Genomic DNA, 17804 nt, shown 5'->3' on the forward strand with positions numbered 1-17804 from the left:
TCAGATGGGTTCTCTTGAGGAGCGTTACCTGTAAAAATCGTGCATTGGATAGCTGGTGTAACTGGAAATCTTGTACAGGCACTGACCTCTGCTCACCGCTTTCTCTATGGCATCCTGATTGTTCATGATTTTGTTGTCTGCGAAGAAGATTCATAGGAATAATGTTCATTTAAAGTTCACTGAATCATGAAGAGAGTAAATTGAAGGATGTTTCCAGTTTACCTTTCATCGTGACGTTGACGCCAGACGCGAGAAACAAACCACCGAAGCGGTTGTTGAAAATCTGATTGCCTTCTAATGTCGCCGTCGCATGATTCGTGATCTCAATGCCTGCAACAGAGAGAGCTTAACATTATTTGACTATAATGAGTGTGAGTGTGTCTGCGTGTGTATAAAATTGTCGTAATACATTAAAATTATTAAATGAAACGTATTTTAATTCTGCATAATGTATATGTATATGTATGTATGTATATATATATATATATATATATATATATATATATATATATATATATATATATATATATATGTATATATATGTATATATATATATGTGTGTGTATATATATATATATATATGTGTGTGTATATATATATATATGTGTATATATACATATATATATATATATATACATATATACATATATATATATATATATATATATAAAATTTTCCATCTACATTTTTTATATTTAATTTTTAATATATTTTTTAATCTATACATATATAAAATAACAACAAAAACTAGAAATTAACCAACAAAAAATGTTCTCATTTAAAATTATTAAATGACACAAAATGTAAAAAATGTATTTTTATTTATTTTATATTTATGTCTAGATGTTTTATTTTATATTTAATGTATTTATATACATATATATTACACATAAAATAATAAAAATGACGAAAAACAAAAAAAATCCAAACTTTAACAAAAATTAATTATTCTTATTTAAAATTACTAAATGAAATAAAATTAAAAAAGTATTTCATTTCTGCATCATTTTATATATGTATTTTTAAAAGAATTTTTAACGTCTAAATTTTTAATACTTAATTTCTTATATATTTTTAATCTATACAAATATAAAATAATAAAAATGACAACAATTTTTTAACTTCAACAAAAATTAATTATTTTCATGTAAAAATATGAAATGGAATAAAAAAAATTAATATATCAATATTTTACATTATAATTTTTTAAATATTTTAATTTTTTAGATATTTTTTAATCTGTACATATATAAAATAAAAACAACAAAAAATTATTCTCATTTAAAATTATTAAATGATTAAAAAATATTTTAATTATATACTTTATTTCTTTTTTTTGTTATTTTTTGAATTCTATATTTTTTACATCTAAGTTTTTTATTTTATATTTATTTTTTTATATTTTCAATCTATGCACAAATAAAAAAAATAAAAACGACAAAAGCAAAAATAAATAATAATAATAATAATAATAAAAACAGAAAATATCAAAATTTTAAAAAAAAGTACATTTTAATGAAAACTATAATAGTATGTCAAAGTTGATGTAGTAACTGTTACATTACTAAAACGAAAATACGTACCAGCAGCAAAACCGTCAAATATCCTGTTCTTGCGCAGAACAGGGTGACTGTTAGTACTGATGAGGACTCCAGCCTGAGCGTTCCTGAAGATATCGTTCTCTTCCAGCAACCCTACAACATATAAAAACATCATCATCATGAAGCTGAAACACATAGAACAGAGTGAGATTACATGAGGAGAGGAGCATCACCTCGTCCTCCGTTGAATATACAGATTCCTCCGTCCCGGCCGTCGTGGATCTTGTTTCTGCGGAGCGTGGGGTTGCTGTCGGTCTTGATCCAAACCCCGGCCATGGCGTTGTCAAAGATCTCGTTGTCTTCAATAAAGCCTAAACCTGAGAAGAGATTCAAAGGACGCTTATTTATCTGAAATCTTTCAAAATATATAAACATGAGCCTTTTTTAATCAAGCAAGACATGAAAAGGCAATAACAGAAATATTACCTGAATTGTAAACAAGGATTCCTCCGTTCTGTCCACCCCAGATCTTATTCCTCCTAATTTTGGGATTGCTGCCAGTTCTACAAGAAGAAATACAAAAAAATATCAATTTTACGTAACTTTTTTTTTTTTTTTTGAAAAGTCATGTTATAACTCCACAAGTCTCTGGCTGCTCGATTATAGCGAAACTCATAATCACGATTATTTAACACAACTACTCACTGACTTTGGAAACACCATGTATTTATTCAAAATTTAAAATAAACTCATCTATTAAAATAAATCACATTATGTAAAAATAATAATTATAATAATAACAACAATAATAACAAAAATAATATTATTATAAAAATAATAATTATATATATATTTTAATTCGTATTTAATTTTTTACATACTTTTTTTTTTACATCTACATTTTTTATAATTTATATTTAAGTTTTTATATATTTTAAGCTATACATAAAATAATAAAAATTACAAAAACAAAAAAATTAACAAAAATTATTCAATTACAAAAGATTAATTACAAAAGTTAATTATTCTCATTTAAAATCATTAAATGAAACAAACATATACACACACACACACACACATATATATATATATATATATATATATATATATATATATATATATATATATATATATATATATATATATATATATATATATATATATATATATATATATATATAATTTTTTCTTAATTTTTAATTTATATTTAATTTATATATTTTTAACCTATACATATATAAAATAATAAAAACAACAAAAACAAAAAAAATTTAAAAAAGTAATTTTTTGTAATTTGTTTATGCCTACATTTTGAATAATTGTATTAATTATAATAAAATTATTATTAATAATAATAATATAAAAAATAAAACAAAATTGAAAAAGATAGATTATGTTGCATTAAACTAAACTTGTCTTTTAAACCGTGCCTTTCCTTGAACTGTGAAAATACATGTAAAAAAAAATAAATAAATACATTATGTAATAAATAATAATAATAATAATAATAAACAATTGAAAATAAAATATAAATATATCAATATAACAAATGAAATGATTCAATATAAATGGTGTTGAGATAAAATAATGACAAAAATAACACAATAAAAAAATATTACTATTCTAATAAATGAAATAAATAAATCGGCTAAAAATGACAGACCTCTACAACCATTTAACATACACACACACAAAAAAAAATAATCAAGATTTCACTAGAAAACAGGGTCAAAAGTGAGAGCATCATTGTGAAATGCAATATGGCACAATATTTTTGATCTTGATTATCTTGTTTCATTGTTGTAGAAATAAATAATTGATAAAATCTAAGTATCGCCCAGCCCTATATTATAATGCTTGCCAAGTCTCATAAACCCGAAAAATTACGATACAACAATGCCACTGACCTGATCTGAACTCCAGAGTACATGTGGTTATAGATGTCGTTGTCTTCTAGCACTCCGTGACCATTATCATAGAAATAAACGCCCACCTGTGGAAAAAACACACTTACAAAATCACTCCAAGAAGATCTAAAGATTCCGATTTTATCGTTGCAAAACATCCCAAATGCAATCCTGAGCCCGTGCCGGGTTTGGTCTTTTGAGTCATATTATATTAATGTATGTTAGTGTTCTTTTTCTTCTTCTTCTTCCGGTCTGGAAGTCTATGGCAGCCCATAGACCTGTTTGCGGGCAAGTTGTGAAATTTGGCACACTGGTAGAGGACAGTCTCAACATTAACCACAGCAAATTTGGAGTCTCTAACTCAAACTCTCTAGCGCCACCACTAGTCCAAAACATCACTCATGTTTATGCTAATAACTTTTGAACTTTTGGCAAAGAAGTAATATTCTTTTTTCCTCTAATTCCTTGGCTCATGCCGAGTCGAATGAACACCATCATTTAAAAATAGCAAGGTTTCGTTTTTTTGCCATTTGTAATTGTTCGAAAAACCTACTTTTTCAAACTCGTCCTAGACGGTTTGTCTGATTTTTGCCAAAACTGGCTCAGATTGCAGCTATATTCAGATTTGTAATTGTAACTGATTTGAAATGTACAGTTCTGATGTAAAAAGCCGAGTCTTTCGATTTGCACACACAGACAATGATTGAAACACCTGTGTTTTGAATTCGACATTGCAGATTAATAGTAGCAAATGTGTAAAATGACAGACACACGTGTACGACATATTTACTTTTGAACTTCAGTTTCGCTGTTCAACCTCAAGTCGCCACTTACAGCCCCTCAGATCTGGCAGTGCAACTTCAAATCTTCTACTCATTTTACAATATTCCTGTAGCAAAACTCACTTGTGCACTTGTAAATGCAGATGTGAGAGAGGAGAACCAGGGGTGGGGCTGGGGTGCAAATGAAGCCATTTTATTGGTCGATGCCTGACCAATGAACAACAGCAGCCACTTGCCGTGCGGAAAGAAATGTATATATGAATATGTATCAGTTATTTGTAAAACGCTGGAAACTATTTTCACTGAATATCCTTAGCTTTTACAGGATTTTAAGACACTTCATTTATCTTGTCATTCAAGTATTATCTGGAAGACAAATAATGCAAAATCTTTCAAATATATATCCTACTGCATATTGCAGAGAGTAAACTGGCTGTACAAACTGCTTATGAAGCATGGGAATTTGTTTAACCACTTTATATAATGATCGTTAAGACCAATATAAAGCTACTAAGGCATAAGTAAAAATTAAACAGGATAAAAACTGATGAAGGTAAGGAAGTGACTTACCAATATGGTGCATAATGTGAATGTAATATAGCAATATAGCAAGTAAACAGTACATAAAATGTATTGACAAAATTATTATATATATATATATATATATATATATATATATATATATAATATATATATATATATAACCTGTGTTTAACAGCTTTCCCTTTGCCCATGAAGTTGTTTTTAAACCGAAAATTTACTTAGGCCAGCACATTTAATAATAATAAATAATTATGTTTTGGGAGACCTTTACACAATAGTTTGGTGTGTGTCAAACTGGTGTTTATACAGGTCCACAATGCATCACATGGTCAAAGAATAGACAACATTTTTTTCATGTTCTTACATGGTCTTTTACTTCAAGTCTACCTTTGTAATTTATTTACACAAGAAACTGAAGATAACACACGGCAATAACAACGACACAGGTTACAAAAATATATTAGGCCACAGATACATTTGTACAGTGTATTTCATGCTGTAGTCACTAAATGATGACATAACACAAATGGCAACGTTGCTTCCAGGTAGGGCTGGGTGATAAATCGCTAACAATAACTATTGCGCAATATAAATTTCCTCGATAAATGTAACAAGAGTTCGATAAATGTTTGATATAATGCTATAAGGCAGAACAAAAGAGCGCCATTCAGACCGTTTATCCACTCGGATCAAAGTTCAAACGGCGGCACGGCGCGAACGTACTAGAGCAAATGCGTTCACTGACGTTGAGTCTCGGTCACTAAACAGTGCTGTGACATCCAGTGTAAAATGCTTGTATTCAGTAAAGAACACAAATGACTCTGTTTATAGCCGCTGACAAACAGGAAAAACACTGTGCGCAACGATACAGTCAGAAGGCTTTTTAATCTACAAATCGCCATCATTTACCATAGATTTACTGTAGTAGCACTAACTGCACAGTGGTACTGTGTCAGAATTGTGGGTATATTTCTGTCGAATTTTATAATATTATTAATGCAGACATGTATTTAATGCATTAAAGGAGGAGAAATGGAATATAATTACAGTATTTTCGGTGATTAAGCTATAGCGTTTATGCATTTATATTAAATGTATTTAGACTACTGTTTTTCATACAAATACCTAGAAACCATTTTACATTTTTACCATAGCACTGAGGTGCTATATATGTGGTTTTAACTGTTATTAACATGATCTATGGATGATACTATGGAAAAATAAAAACAAACAAACAAACTCAAACAGTCAGAATAATTACATTTCACCATGTAAACATGAGGTTGCTACAATTTTATTTTATTATATATTTTCAGGCAACATAAACATGTTCTCCTTTAATATTACTCATTAAAGGAGAAGTCCACTTCCAAAACAAAGATTCACATATAATGTACTCACCCCCTTGTAATCCAAGATGTTCGTGTCTTTCTTTCTTCAGTCGCAAAGAAATTATGTATTTTTAGGAAAACTTTTTCTCCATATAATGGACTGATTCGGTGCCTCGAGTTTGAACTTCCAAAATGCAGTTTAAATGCGGCTTCAAACGATCCCAGCAAAGGAAGAAGGGTCTTAATTACTAAGAAATATTTTTTTCTATTAAGATATTTAATTTGTTAAGGAATAATGACTGGAAAAAGTGTAAACAAATAAAAAAACATGTTCATGTTCTGACTTTTAAGAATAGTTTAAAAGCCACAATTAACTGTCTGTTTTTTTAGAACTTTCACATTGTAGCAAAAATCGGCCTTAAACTTGAAAGAAATAAAAATGTGACATTTATTGTGATAATTAATGATATCGGCTGATATGGAAAAAAATTGTGATATTTTTTGGCTATATCGCCCAGCCCTACTTTCAAACAAACAGTTTTTAGTGAAAACATTAAGCAGAGTACCACATTCAATAATCGTAGTATTTCACAGTGTATTATTATTAACGTTCATAAAAATACAATATGTTGATTTATTTTATCTCGTATTCATAAAAAAAAAAGCAGCTTCCCAGCAGCCGGCATTGTCCATTAGGTGAGCTGATAGTTTCCGTAGTCTTCTGCCACGCCTAGCTGTTTTCCCAAAGGCTGGCTTTTCGACCAAAACAGCACATTGGCTGCCGCTGTTGCGTGATGTCATCACGCAAAGAAACCATCCAATGTTATTGGTCGATGTCTGACCAATGGCTTCATTCCCACCCCAGCCCTACCCCTGGTTCTCCTCTCTCGCATCTGCATTTACAAGTGCACAAGTGAGTTTTGCTACAGGAATATTGTGAAAATGAGTAGCAAAAGTCAAAGCGCTGAGATTTGAAGTTGCACTGCCAGATCTGAGACGCTGTAAGTGCCGAACAGCGAATCTGAAGTGCAAAAGTAAATGTGTCGTACACGTGCGTCTGTCATTTTCTTTATGTGAATGTCATTTTCCACATTTGTAATGATTAATCTGCTCAAATTCAAAACGTAGGTGTTTTGATCACTGTCTGTGTGTGCATATCAAACGACTGTAAAGTGAAAGTGTAAATTTCAACCTTACAGATACGAATATTAATATGACAAGTTCTCACATTCAAATCAACAAGCTCTCGAGTTTTGCAACTGTTTTACCTTCATAAAAAGGACACCTCACAATCTCCGCATGAGACCACCATATCGAGCGTGCATGTGGAATCAAGTCAAGCGTACGCACCTGTTTCCCGCTGTGTATCCTGTTTCTGCGCAGTACAGGTGTGCTGCCCGTGGTCACCCACACACCGGCCAACGTATTACTGTACACCTCGTTCTCCTCGATCACTCCCTGACCCTTCTCATGCTGAAACACACCACAGAGACAAGAAATCAGTCTATAGCGATGCTTTAATGGGAATTAACAAGGGCTTGGGGCAAACATGGCACCGAAAGTCACTCCCAAATTCAAGATACTGGGGTGAAACGGTTGACTGTACCCACTGACTTCCATACTATGAAAAAAATTACTATGGAAGTCTATGGCTACCGTATGACGACATGTTAAATAAAAAAAAATATTCAGAGAATCCAGTCAAAATATTACAAGAATAAAGTCAAAATTATGAGAATAAAGACTGTTTCGAGAATAAAGACGAAATACTATTGGAATGAAGTTGAAACATTTCAAGAATAAAGCTGAAATTACGAGAATAAAGTCCAAATATTATGAGAATAAAGTCAAAATATTACGAGAATAAAGTCCAAATATTTCAAAAATCAATTTGAAATTTAGGACAATAAGTCGAATTGTTTCGAGAATAAACACGAACTACTACAGGAACAAAGTCTAAATATTTTGAGAATTAAGTCAAAATATTTTGAAAATAAAATCGAAATATTTTGAGAATAAAGTCAAAATTACAAGAATAAACAAAATACTACGAGAATAAAGTTGAAATATTTCAAAAATAAAAATGAAAATATTTCGAGAATAAAGACGAAATATTACAAGAATAAAGTCGGTATACATTGAAAATAAAGTTGAAATATTTCGAGAATAAAGTCAAAATATTTTGAGAATAAAGACGAAATATTATGAAAATAAAGACAAAATATTTCGAGAATAAAGTCAAAATATTTTGAGAATAAAGACCAAATATTTCGAGAATAAAGACGAAATATTACGAGAAAAAAGTCAAAATATTTTGAAAATAAAGTCAAAATATTTAGAGAATAAAGTTGAAATATTACGAGAATAAAGTTGAATTATTTCAAAAATAAAGTAAAAATATTTCGAGAACAAAGACGAAATATTACAAGAATAAAGTTGAAATATTTAGAAAATAAAGTCAAAATATTTTGAAAATAAAGTCAAAATATTTAGAGAATAAAGTTGAAATATTATGAGAATAAAGTTGAAGTTAAAAGAATAAAGTTAAAATATTACAAGAACAAAGTCATCAAAATATTTCGACTTTATTTTCGAACTATTTTGACTGGCAATACTACCAGAATAAAGTCCAAAAATATTTTGAGAATAAAGTCTAAATATTATGAAAATCAAGTCAAAATACTATGAGAATAAAGTCTAAATATTTAGACTTTACTCTCATAGTATTTCAACGTTATTCTCATCATCTTTAAAAAATAAAAATAAAAAATTAACGTGGCACTAAAACGCCATCGTAATACCGGCAACTGTTTGGTTACTAACATTCTTCAAAAAAATCTTCTTTCATATTCAACAGATGAAAGAAACTCTAGAACAATCTTCATTTTTGGGTGAACTGTCCCTTTAATTTCTGATCCTGTACTAGAATGCAACTGATGGGTGTTTTCATCTGTTCACTCACCACATAAATGCCTCCGTGCTGTCCGTCGTGGATCTTGTTGTGCCGGACGATCGGGCAGCTGTTGGTCCGGATCTGGATTCCAGCTAAGGCGTTGCCGTAGATGTCGTTCCCTTCAATGAGGCCTCGGCCATCGCCGAATATGTAAACACCACCCTGGTTGCCATTGAATATGGCGTTACCCCTGCGATTAATCAGAAGAGGGGTTATAATTAAGCGTAAACAGCGTAAGTGTACAGATAAGGTAGTATGATATGATTAAACGTGTGTTTATTGATGAGTCTCTCACCTGATCGTGGGGTCGCTGTTTGAGGTAATCCACACGCCCGCAAAGTTGTTTGCATAGATCTTGTTCTCGATGAACTGGCCTCGGCCCTTCTCGTGCACGTAGATGCCGCCCGTCTGTCCGTGATGGATCTCGCAGCGCACTACCGTAGGGTTAGCATACGCCTTCACCTCAAAACCTGCTATCCGGTTCCTATGGATGCTGCAGCTCTCAAAGTAGCCCTGCAGAGGGAGACAGTGAGTCACCAAAAACACACTTCTAAGTCTGTTTTTCTAAGCACCAAATAGTTAACTAAAACCAGATAAATTGTTACTTGAAATAAAACTTTAACAGAAATTTAAAAAATAAATCTAAAATAAAAAAATAAAAAATTGCAGCTAGCTGAAATAAATTTAAATATTCAATCTCAATTTGACGTACAAAAATGAGTAAAACAAATAAAAATTAACAAAAGACTATGCAGACATATTAAAAAAATAAAATAAAATTAGTAAAAGTACTTAAAATCTGAAAACTTGATGTACAAAAATAGCTACAATTGAACTGGAAATTAATTAGTGCTGTTCAAATGATTAACTGCATCCAAAATAAAAGTTTTTGTTTATATATGTGTGTGTCCTGTGTATATTTATTATGTATATATAAAGACACATGCAGTAAATATTTTGAAAATATTTACATGTATTTACATGTATATATTTATAGTCATATAATTTTATATATACATACATATTTCATATATAAATTTTTTAAATGTATACATGCATGTATGTATAGTGCATAAACATAATAAATATAAACTGTACACACACATATATTTTTATTTTGGATGCGATTAACAAGCACTAAAATGAATAAATATGTAGATGTGTTTAAAAATAAATAAATTAATAAATTAATAATAATAATAATAATAATAATAACAATAACAATAACAATAACAATAACAATAACAACAACAATTATAATAATAATGATAATAATAATAAAAATGAAGGGCAAAAACACAACGTAAACATGCAAACAAATAACGATTAAATAACTATTAAAAATCATTTTTTAATTTTACTAATAACTATTAAAAATATATTTGTTAATTAAACAAAGCTGAATGTATAAATATTAGATGAAAAAAAGTAAACTTAATTTTTTTAATCTTATTTATATTTTAAGTGTTTCTTCTAATATTTATATTTTATTTATTATTTATTTAAGTTTTTTTGTTGTTGTTATTTTAGTATTTATTATTTTGAATTGCCATTTATATTTTTAGTTCTCTTAATTGTAGTTTAACTTTCAGTCATTTGTAATGAGCTTTTTTATGCGTTTTTTATATTCTTATTTATCTTTCATTTATTTTTATTTAATTAATTTTAGTATTTCAGCTTCATCTTTCAGTTAGTTGCCAAGGCAACATCTATATATCTATATCATAAATTACTAAAAGTTTAACTCAAATTAAAAAGAAAATTTAAAATAAAAGCTAAACGCCATATGTAAATAATACTAAAATAACTAAATATCTAAATAAAATTTAAATATTATAAAATATAAAATTATATATTATATAAAAAACTTTTACATATAAATTAATTATTTTTACTAATATTTATATTTTATTTTAGCTTTATGTTAAATTCTGAATATCCCCCGTTTCTCAGTATGTTTAAAAATTAGTCCATGGATGATATAAAGAAAAAAAAAAAAAAAAGAAAACACTAACACTCGTAATGTAGACACCAATGCATATCTGACTGTGTCATTGTGGTGTGTAGAGACAGAGAGATCTGTACCATGCCGTGGTCAAACGTGAACACTCCGACGTCTCTGCCGTGATGGATGTGGTTCCGTCTGATGATGGGGTTGCCGTGGTTTTTCACCCAGATCCCTGCTAGAGCATTATTGGAGATCTCGTTGTCTTCATAAATGCCCTGCAGAGCAAACGGAGAGAGAGCGCCCGCTGAACACCGCAATTCATCTGCTACAGAAACCAATCTGACGGTATATTACAGACATATTACAGACAGTGTTTCATATTACCTGCGCGTGGTCCGTGATATAGAGCCCCACGTTCTCACAGTCACTGATGTTACAGTGTTTGATGGTGGGTGACGCTCCCTGGCCGCTCACACACACTGCAGAGCCCACTGCAGGAAGACAATACACCACCGTCAGCATCAGTTGTATTTATGTTGTATTCATAAAACTTTAATTAATTTTTTTTTTTTTTACAATATTAGGCCCTAGGTTTTTTTCTGAATTTATGATTTAATAAAAAATCTGTGTTATTTTAGTATTATTTTAGTATTATATATTATAACAGTATTTCATTTTTTGAATTGGCATTTATATTTTCAGTTTTCATTTTAATTTTAGTTTAACTTTCAGTCATTTGTTATGAACTATTTCATTGTTTATATTCTTAATTATCTTCCATTTTTTTTATTGAACTAATTTTAGTAATTCAGCTTCAACTTTATTTCAGTTAAGTTAAATAGAAAAAAAAAAAATTACAACAAATTTACTAAAAGGTTAACTCAAATTAAAATGAAAACTGAAAATATAAAATAAAAGCTAAATGCTATATGTAAATAATACTAAAATAAGTAGTAAAATAAAATATAAATATTATATAAAAACCTTATAATATTTATATTTTATTTTATTTTATTTCAGCTGTATGTTACATTTTGAATATCCCCTGTTTCTCAATATGTTTAAAAGTCAGTTCATGAAATATATATAACTAGAAAAATGCAACCGCTAACACTCATAACTGAGTGCATATCTGACCGTGTCATTTTTTTCCATTTTACTTTTCCATTTTTTTTTTCCTGTATTCAATTTTACCGTTTAAATCACATTTGGTCATCAAAATGCATGTCTAATGAATTAAAATCAAGAAGCTTTTTACAATTTAACCTCAATACATTTTTACAGTCCCATAAAATGTTATTTTTTAATTTTTCCCAAATTTTTTTGTCCTATTTTAATTAATTCAACTAATGGCTGTATTCATAAAACCTGAATTTAATTTTTTTTTAAGTTAATACTTAAGTTAATTCTATATATAAATATATACACTAGTCGATATTGCAGTTTAATTAAGTGTACAAGCCTACTTTTGATTCATTCATTCAAAAATTAGCCAAATTACACAATATTTTGTTATGCAGTAAATTCCCCAAAATACAGTAAAATTACACAGTAAAATCCCTAACCACATGTATCAGCAATAGTAACGATGATGACTGACTTCTGAACTCACTATTGGTCACTACAACAAAACTTGCAACACATAAATGAAAGAAAAAAAGACATTTGGGAAAAAATAAAGAAGAAAGCTGGTGACCTGTGCAGGTACTGCGGATGATGCAGTGGTCAATGATGGGGCTGCAGTTGACGGTGATCTCCAGGCAGTGATGAGCGTTGTGATGTTGAGCTGATTTGTCATCAGGATTGAACTGCAACAGAGACCCATCATATATATTACACACACATCTATTTAAAAACGGTTGCAATAATGCCTGTTTTCCTGTGCGTGAAAGAATGTACACAGGATTTTTATTTTAGATAAATGTTTATTTCCTAAAGACAGCATATGAAGAAACTCACCTTAATTGTCATATATCCTACATACGCGTCTTCTGACCCCTCCATGAACACAAACGTCGAATCTCTAGTGTTCTCGATGATGACTTTATCCGCTACTTTCCCTGGAGCTGCAAAAGCATATGTACGATTAATATTTAGGTCACACATAAGAACATCTCATGTGATCCACACTTACATTCAATAGTTTCAGGACAGTATTTAATATTTTTTTTTTTTTTGCTTAACTGTATTCACCAAAGATGCATAAAATTTACCAAAAGTAAAATATATCATGGTTTCCACAAAAATATGAAGCAGCATGATTGTTTTCAATAATAATTTCTATATTTTTTGAGCAGTAAATTATCATATTAGACTGATTTCTGAAGGATCATGTGACATCAAAGACTGGAGTAATGATGCTGAAAATTCAGATTTGCATCACAGAAATAAATTACAATTTACAATATATTCAAACAGAAAATAGTTATTTTAAACTGTAATATTATTTCACAATTTTTAGTGCATTTTTGATTGAATAAATGCAAGTTGGTGAACATAATAACTTCTTTCAAACACATTTAAAGAAGCACACCAACACAAAAATTTTGAGTGGTACTGTTCTTAAATATCGAGAGTTTAAGACTCATGCGTACTCATACCAGCGCCAATCATTGTGATGGGCGACTCAATGTAGATCCATTCGTCTGTGTAGATCCCAGAATGGACAAATATCAAACCGTCAAAGTGCGCTTCCTGAACTCCTCCCAGAGCGTCTTCAATGGTGTCGTAATACTGAGGAAAACGTGAAAAGCAGGATTACAAAACAGATAATTGTGTCTCTAAATAAACACCCATTTGAAGCAGTTATTACAGATTCCTAGCATTACATATTAAACTCATCCTGCAGAGTTTGTGAAACAGAAATCAATGAGAGGTGAGCTGTTACTTAAAAAAAAGTGCATGATTTTTGCCTGACTTTGTATAGACTTACATTAAAGGAGGCAATTCAATCATTTCTAGACATTAAAACATCATTTTATGGGTAACCAACCACTTATCTTTTAAAAATATACAAATCTAGATGTGATTATTGTTATACATATTTAATAATTTGTAGTCATAGACCATTCTGGACAAGATACAGTTTAAGTCAAAAGTTTACATACACTTTGCAGAATCTGCCAAAAAAAAAAGATTGTTATTTTTATTTAACACTGACCTTAAGATATTTCACATAAAAGACATTCACATGTAGTCCACAACAGAAAATAATAGCTGAATTTATAAAAATGACTCAGTTCAAAAGTTACGTACATATGCTTGATTCTTAAAATATTTCTTTGGTTTTTCAGCATTTTTGTGTATTTGAGCTCTTTCCAACAATGACTGTATGACTTTGAGATCCATCTTTTCACACAGAGACTCATACGCAACTCTTAAAGAAGGTTCAGACGCTGACTGATGCTCCAGAAGGAAAAACAATGCATTAAGAGCCGGGGGTGAAAACTTTTGAACAGAATGAAGATGTGTACATTAATTTTATTTTGCCTAAATATCATATTTTTTCATTTAGTACTGCCCTTCAGAAGTTACAGAAGATACTTACATGTTTCCCAGAAGACAAAATAAGTTCAATTTACCCTGATCTTCAAATTCCAAAAGTTTTCACCCCCCAGCTCTTAATGCATCCTGTTTCCGTCTGACGCATCAGTGAGCGTTTGAACCTTCTGTAAAAGTTGCATATGAGTCCCACAGATGTCCTCAGTGTGAAAAGATGGATCTCAAAATAATACAGTCATTGTTGGAAATGGTTCAAATACACAAAAATGCAAAAAAGGTGGGACCTGATGGATTTTCTTTCTGAAGAAAAACAGGCTGTTTAACTGTTCAGGACAAATTAACAACTATCACTAAACAAACAAACACAGCTGTGGCTCATTCAGGTAACAGCACAGTATTAATAATCAAGTGTATGAAAACTTTTGAACAGGGTCATTTTTATAAATTCAACTATTATTTTCTCTTGTGGACTATATGTAAATGTATTTTATGTGAAATATCTTATTCAGGTCAGTACTAAATAAAAAAAAAAATAACATGCATTTTGTATAATCCCTCTTATTAACTTTTGACTTCAACTGTATTAGCCACTTGAGGCTGTGTTTTTTTTTGCAAGACAAGACCACATAATGAATGAACAAACTATATAATCCATCTATAGATGATTTAGGACTTACCAGCATGTTTTCTCGTCCCTTATATCTGGCCGGGTTGCTGTAGAAATGTTCTGCGAAGCCGGGTTTGACGTGAGCGCCTTTATACTGCAAACGCAAAGGTCAGGGATTCGTCAGTCTGTGTTTCTTCAGAAAAATGCTTTTATAAAGCTCACTGATCATTACTGACACATCGAGAGCTCCATAATTATCACATCACCAGACCATCTGTCTGCTTTCAGATTCTGGGGGAAAAGACTAAATCACTCATTCTCAGATACGTATTGTTGTACTTGCTTTGCTATTAAATTGACAATGACAATAAAACAGTCCATTTAATTCCAAAAGTGTGTTAAATGGTCACTAAATGGTAACTAAATGGTAAATTATGATGTTAGAAATGAATGAGATGAACAGTACCAGTTGCTGAAAGCTCTCTTTCCAGGGATTGGGCTGTTCATATTCTTCTGGGTTGATCTGGTAGAACTTCCCAGACTCGGGGTGCATCATGGGACGCGTGTACTCGAAAACCTCCATGTACAGTCTTTTCCTGCAGACCGGAAGAGAAGAATAAAGATTACTGACCCTTACAAAACACTACGGTGATGCATCAGACAGTACTGTCCTGGTACTGAATGACCATATTAATGCACCGCGGTAGACGGTGTGAAATAAGATTAATAAATTAATAACTTTGTGATTCTATTTGGCTATTAGACTACTTTTGCAATCCATCCTTTTCAATCCCATATAAAATGTTACAAATGTTTTTTATAAAGTCTTTGATTTGAATTTCAAAGCAAAAAGGCTTTTAAACTGCCAGGATTGATTCACTTCCATGAATCAGTTCAAACTGTCCAATTCAATGAATTGGCTAAAAGCTGTGATTCACTGAGTCACTGAGTGAATATACAGTGCTTTTTTCATACGTTAAGGTGCTGAAGTAGATAAATGCTGCTTTTATTTGCAATACGTTCTTCATAATCCTGTTTTCATTTATAAAGCCTCTGATTTGAACTTCAATAGCAAAAAGGCTTTTGAGCTGCTAAATTTCCTCTAAGTCGATTCAATGGTTAAAAACTGTGATGTATCTATAAAAACGTATTAAAAAAAACTCTATTATATTTTTATTTAATTTATTAAATTATTGAAGTAGATTGCCATTTATTATGCTCTGGTGCATATCAATGAAAATATATAAAATCTACCTGAAATACCCAAGATACCGTAAAATGAAATTCCAGGACTTTCAAAGACTAGCACTACTTTTTTTGATTTTCAAGGACTTCAAACAGAGATCTCACTCGAACAATGTCTTTTCTTTCAAATTCTAAAGAAAGATAAATAGATAAATAAAATATACTAATAAAACTAAATGGCAAAAATAAAGTGAAGCACATGCAAGTATTACAAAGTACATTACACTTTTTTTAATTTCCTAAAGAGATTTGTATTTGTGTATACTTTCTTTTTTCTTTTGTTTTGTTTTTATAACTGTACTGCCTTAATTGTTTAATGTTTTCTACTGTTTAAGAAAAAAATCTGAGAAATAGACTTGCAAAACTGCTCCAAAATCCTGATCTGAAACAAATGATTTGCCATACATGCTGCAAAGTCCCAAACTGAATCAAATGATTCACAAACCCGCACCTCTGATCTGAATCAAAGGTTCCGATCTAAAGCAAAAGATTCACAAACCTGCTCTAAGGATCTGATCTAAATTAAACGATTCACGAACCACGCTCTGATCTCCCAGCTGGAATAATAACTCACGAACCATCATTTCAGATTAGGACTCTGAACTTTGCACATCGCGAATCATTTGACTTAGATCGGAACTTCACGCATCACAAATAAATTGATTTAGATCGGAATGGGTTCGTGAATTTCGCAAATTGAATGATTCAAATCAAATTATTTGAAGTCCCGATCTGAAACAAATGATTGGCCATACACGCTCCCGAACTGAATCAAATGATTCGCAAACTCACACCGAAGTCTGATCTGAATCAAATAAGGATCCGATCTAAAGCAAAATATTCACGAACCTGCTTCAAGGCTCCGATCTAAATCAAATGATATGCGATCCACGCTGCAAAGTCCCAATCTGAATAATAATTCACAAACCATCATTTCAGCTTAGGACTCTGAACTCTGAATTATTTGATTTGAATCAGGACTTCAAATCACGTATTGCGAATCATTTCATTTAGATTGGAATGGGTTTGTGAATCATTTCGTGAATTGAACGATTGAAAAATTATTTGAAATCCTGATCTGAAACAAATGACTGGCCATGTGCGCTCCTGAACTGAATGAAATGATTTGCAAACCCGCACCGAAGTCTGATCTGAATCAAATAAGGATCCGATCTAAAGCAAAAGATTCACGAACCTGCTTCAAGGCTCTGATCTAAATCAAACGATATGCGATCCACGCTGCGAAGTCCCGATCTGAATAATAATTCACAAACCATTATTTCGGATTACGACTCTGAACTTTGCGCATCGCAAATCATTTGACATAGATCGGAACTTCGCACATCGTGAATCATTTGATTTAGATCGGAAGTGGTTCGTGAATCATTTCACAAATTGAACAATTCAAATCAAATTACTTGAAGTCCCAATCTGAAACAAATTCAC

General features: G+C 30.7%; 1 protein-coding gene across 1 annotated transcript in view; it reads right to left on the reverse strand.

Annotated features, from left to right (window-relative positions):
• fbxo11a (F-box protein 11a) overlaps positions 1 to 17804 on the reverse strand; it is a 40657-nt gene that overhangs the window by 3500 nt on the left and 19353 nt on the right. The window contains exons 5-20 of the mRNA XM_051126217.1: positions 15580 to 15709; positions 15184 to 15267; positions 13606 to 13738; positions 12965 to 13071; positions 12702 to 12813; positions 11390 to 11496; positions 11143 to 11280; positions 9353 to 9570; positions 9067 to 9247; positions 7455 to 7577; positions 3449 to 3534; positions 2028 to 2104; positions 1775 to 1918; positions 1584 to 1694; positions 223 to 330; positions 29 to 137 (exon numbers count right to left, since the gene is read on the reverse strand). Coding sequence (XP_050982174.1) covers positions 29 to 137; positions 223 to 330; positions 1584 to 1694; positions 1775 to 1918; positions 2028 to 2104; positions 3449 to 3534; positions 7455 to 7577; positions 9067 to 9247; positions 9353 to 9570; positions 11143 to 11280; positions 11390 to 11496; positions 12702 to 12813; positions 12965 to 13071; positions 13606 to 13738; positions 15184 to 15267; positions 15580 to 15709 — 1968 coding nt within the window. The remainder of the gene's footprint in view (positions 1 to 28; positions 138 to 222; positions 331 to 1583; positions 1695 to 1774; positions 1919 to 2027; positions 2105 to 3448; positions 3535 to 7454; positions 7578 to 9066; positions 9248 to 9352; positions 9571 to 11142; positions 11281 to 11389; positions 11497 to 12701; positions 12814 to 12964; positions 13072 to 13605; positions 13739 to 15183; positions 15268 to 15579; positions 15710 to 17804) is intronic.

The sequence above is a fragment of the Labeo rohita genome, chromosome 13 (assembly GCF_022985175.1).
Source record: "Labeo rohita strain BAU-BD-2019 chromosome 13, IGBB_LRoh.1.0, whole genome shotgun sequence".
NCBI lineage: Eukaryota > Metazoa > Chordata > Actinopteri > Cypriniformes > Cyprinidae > Labeo > Labeo rohita.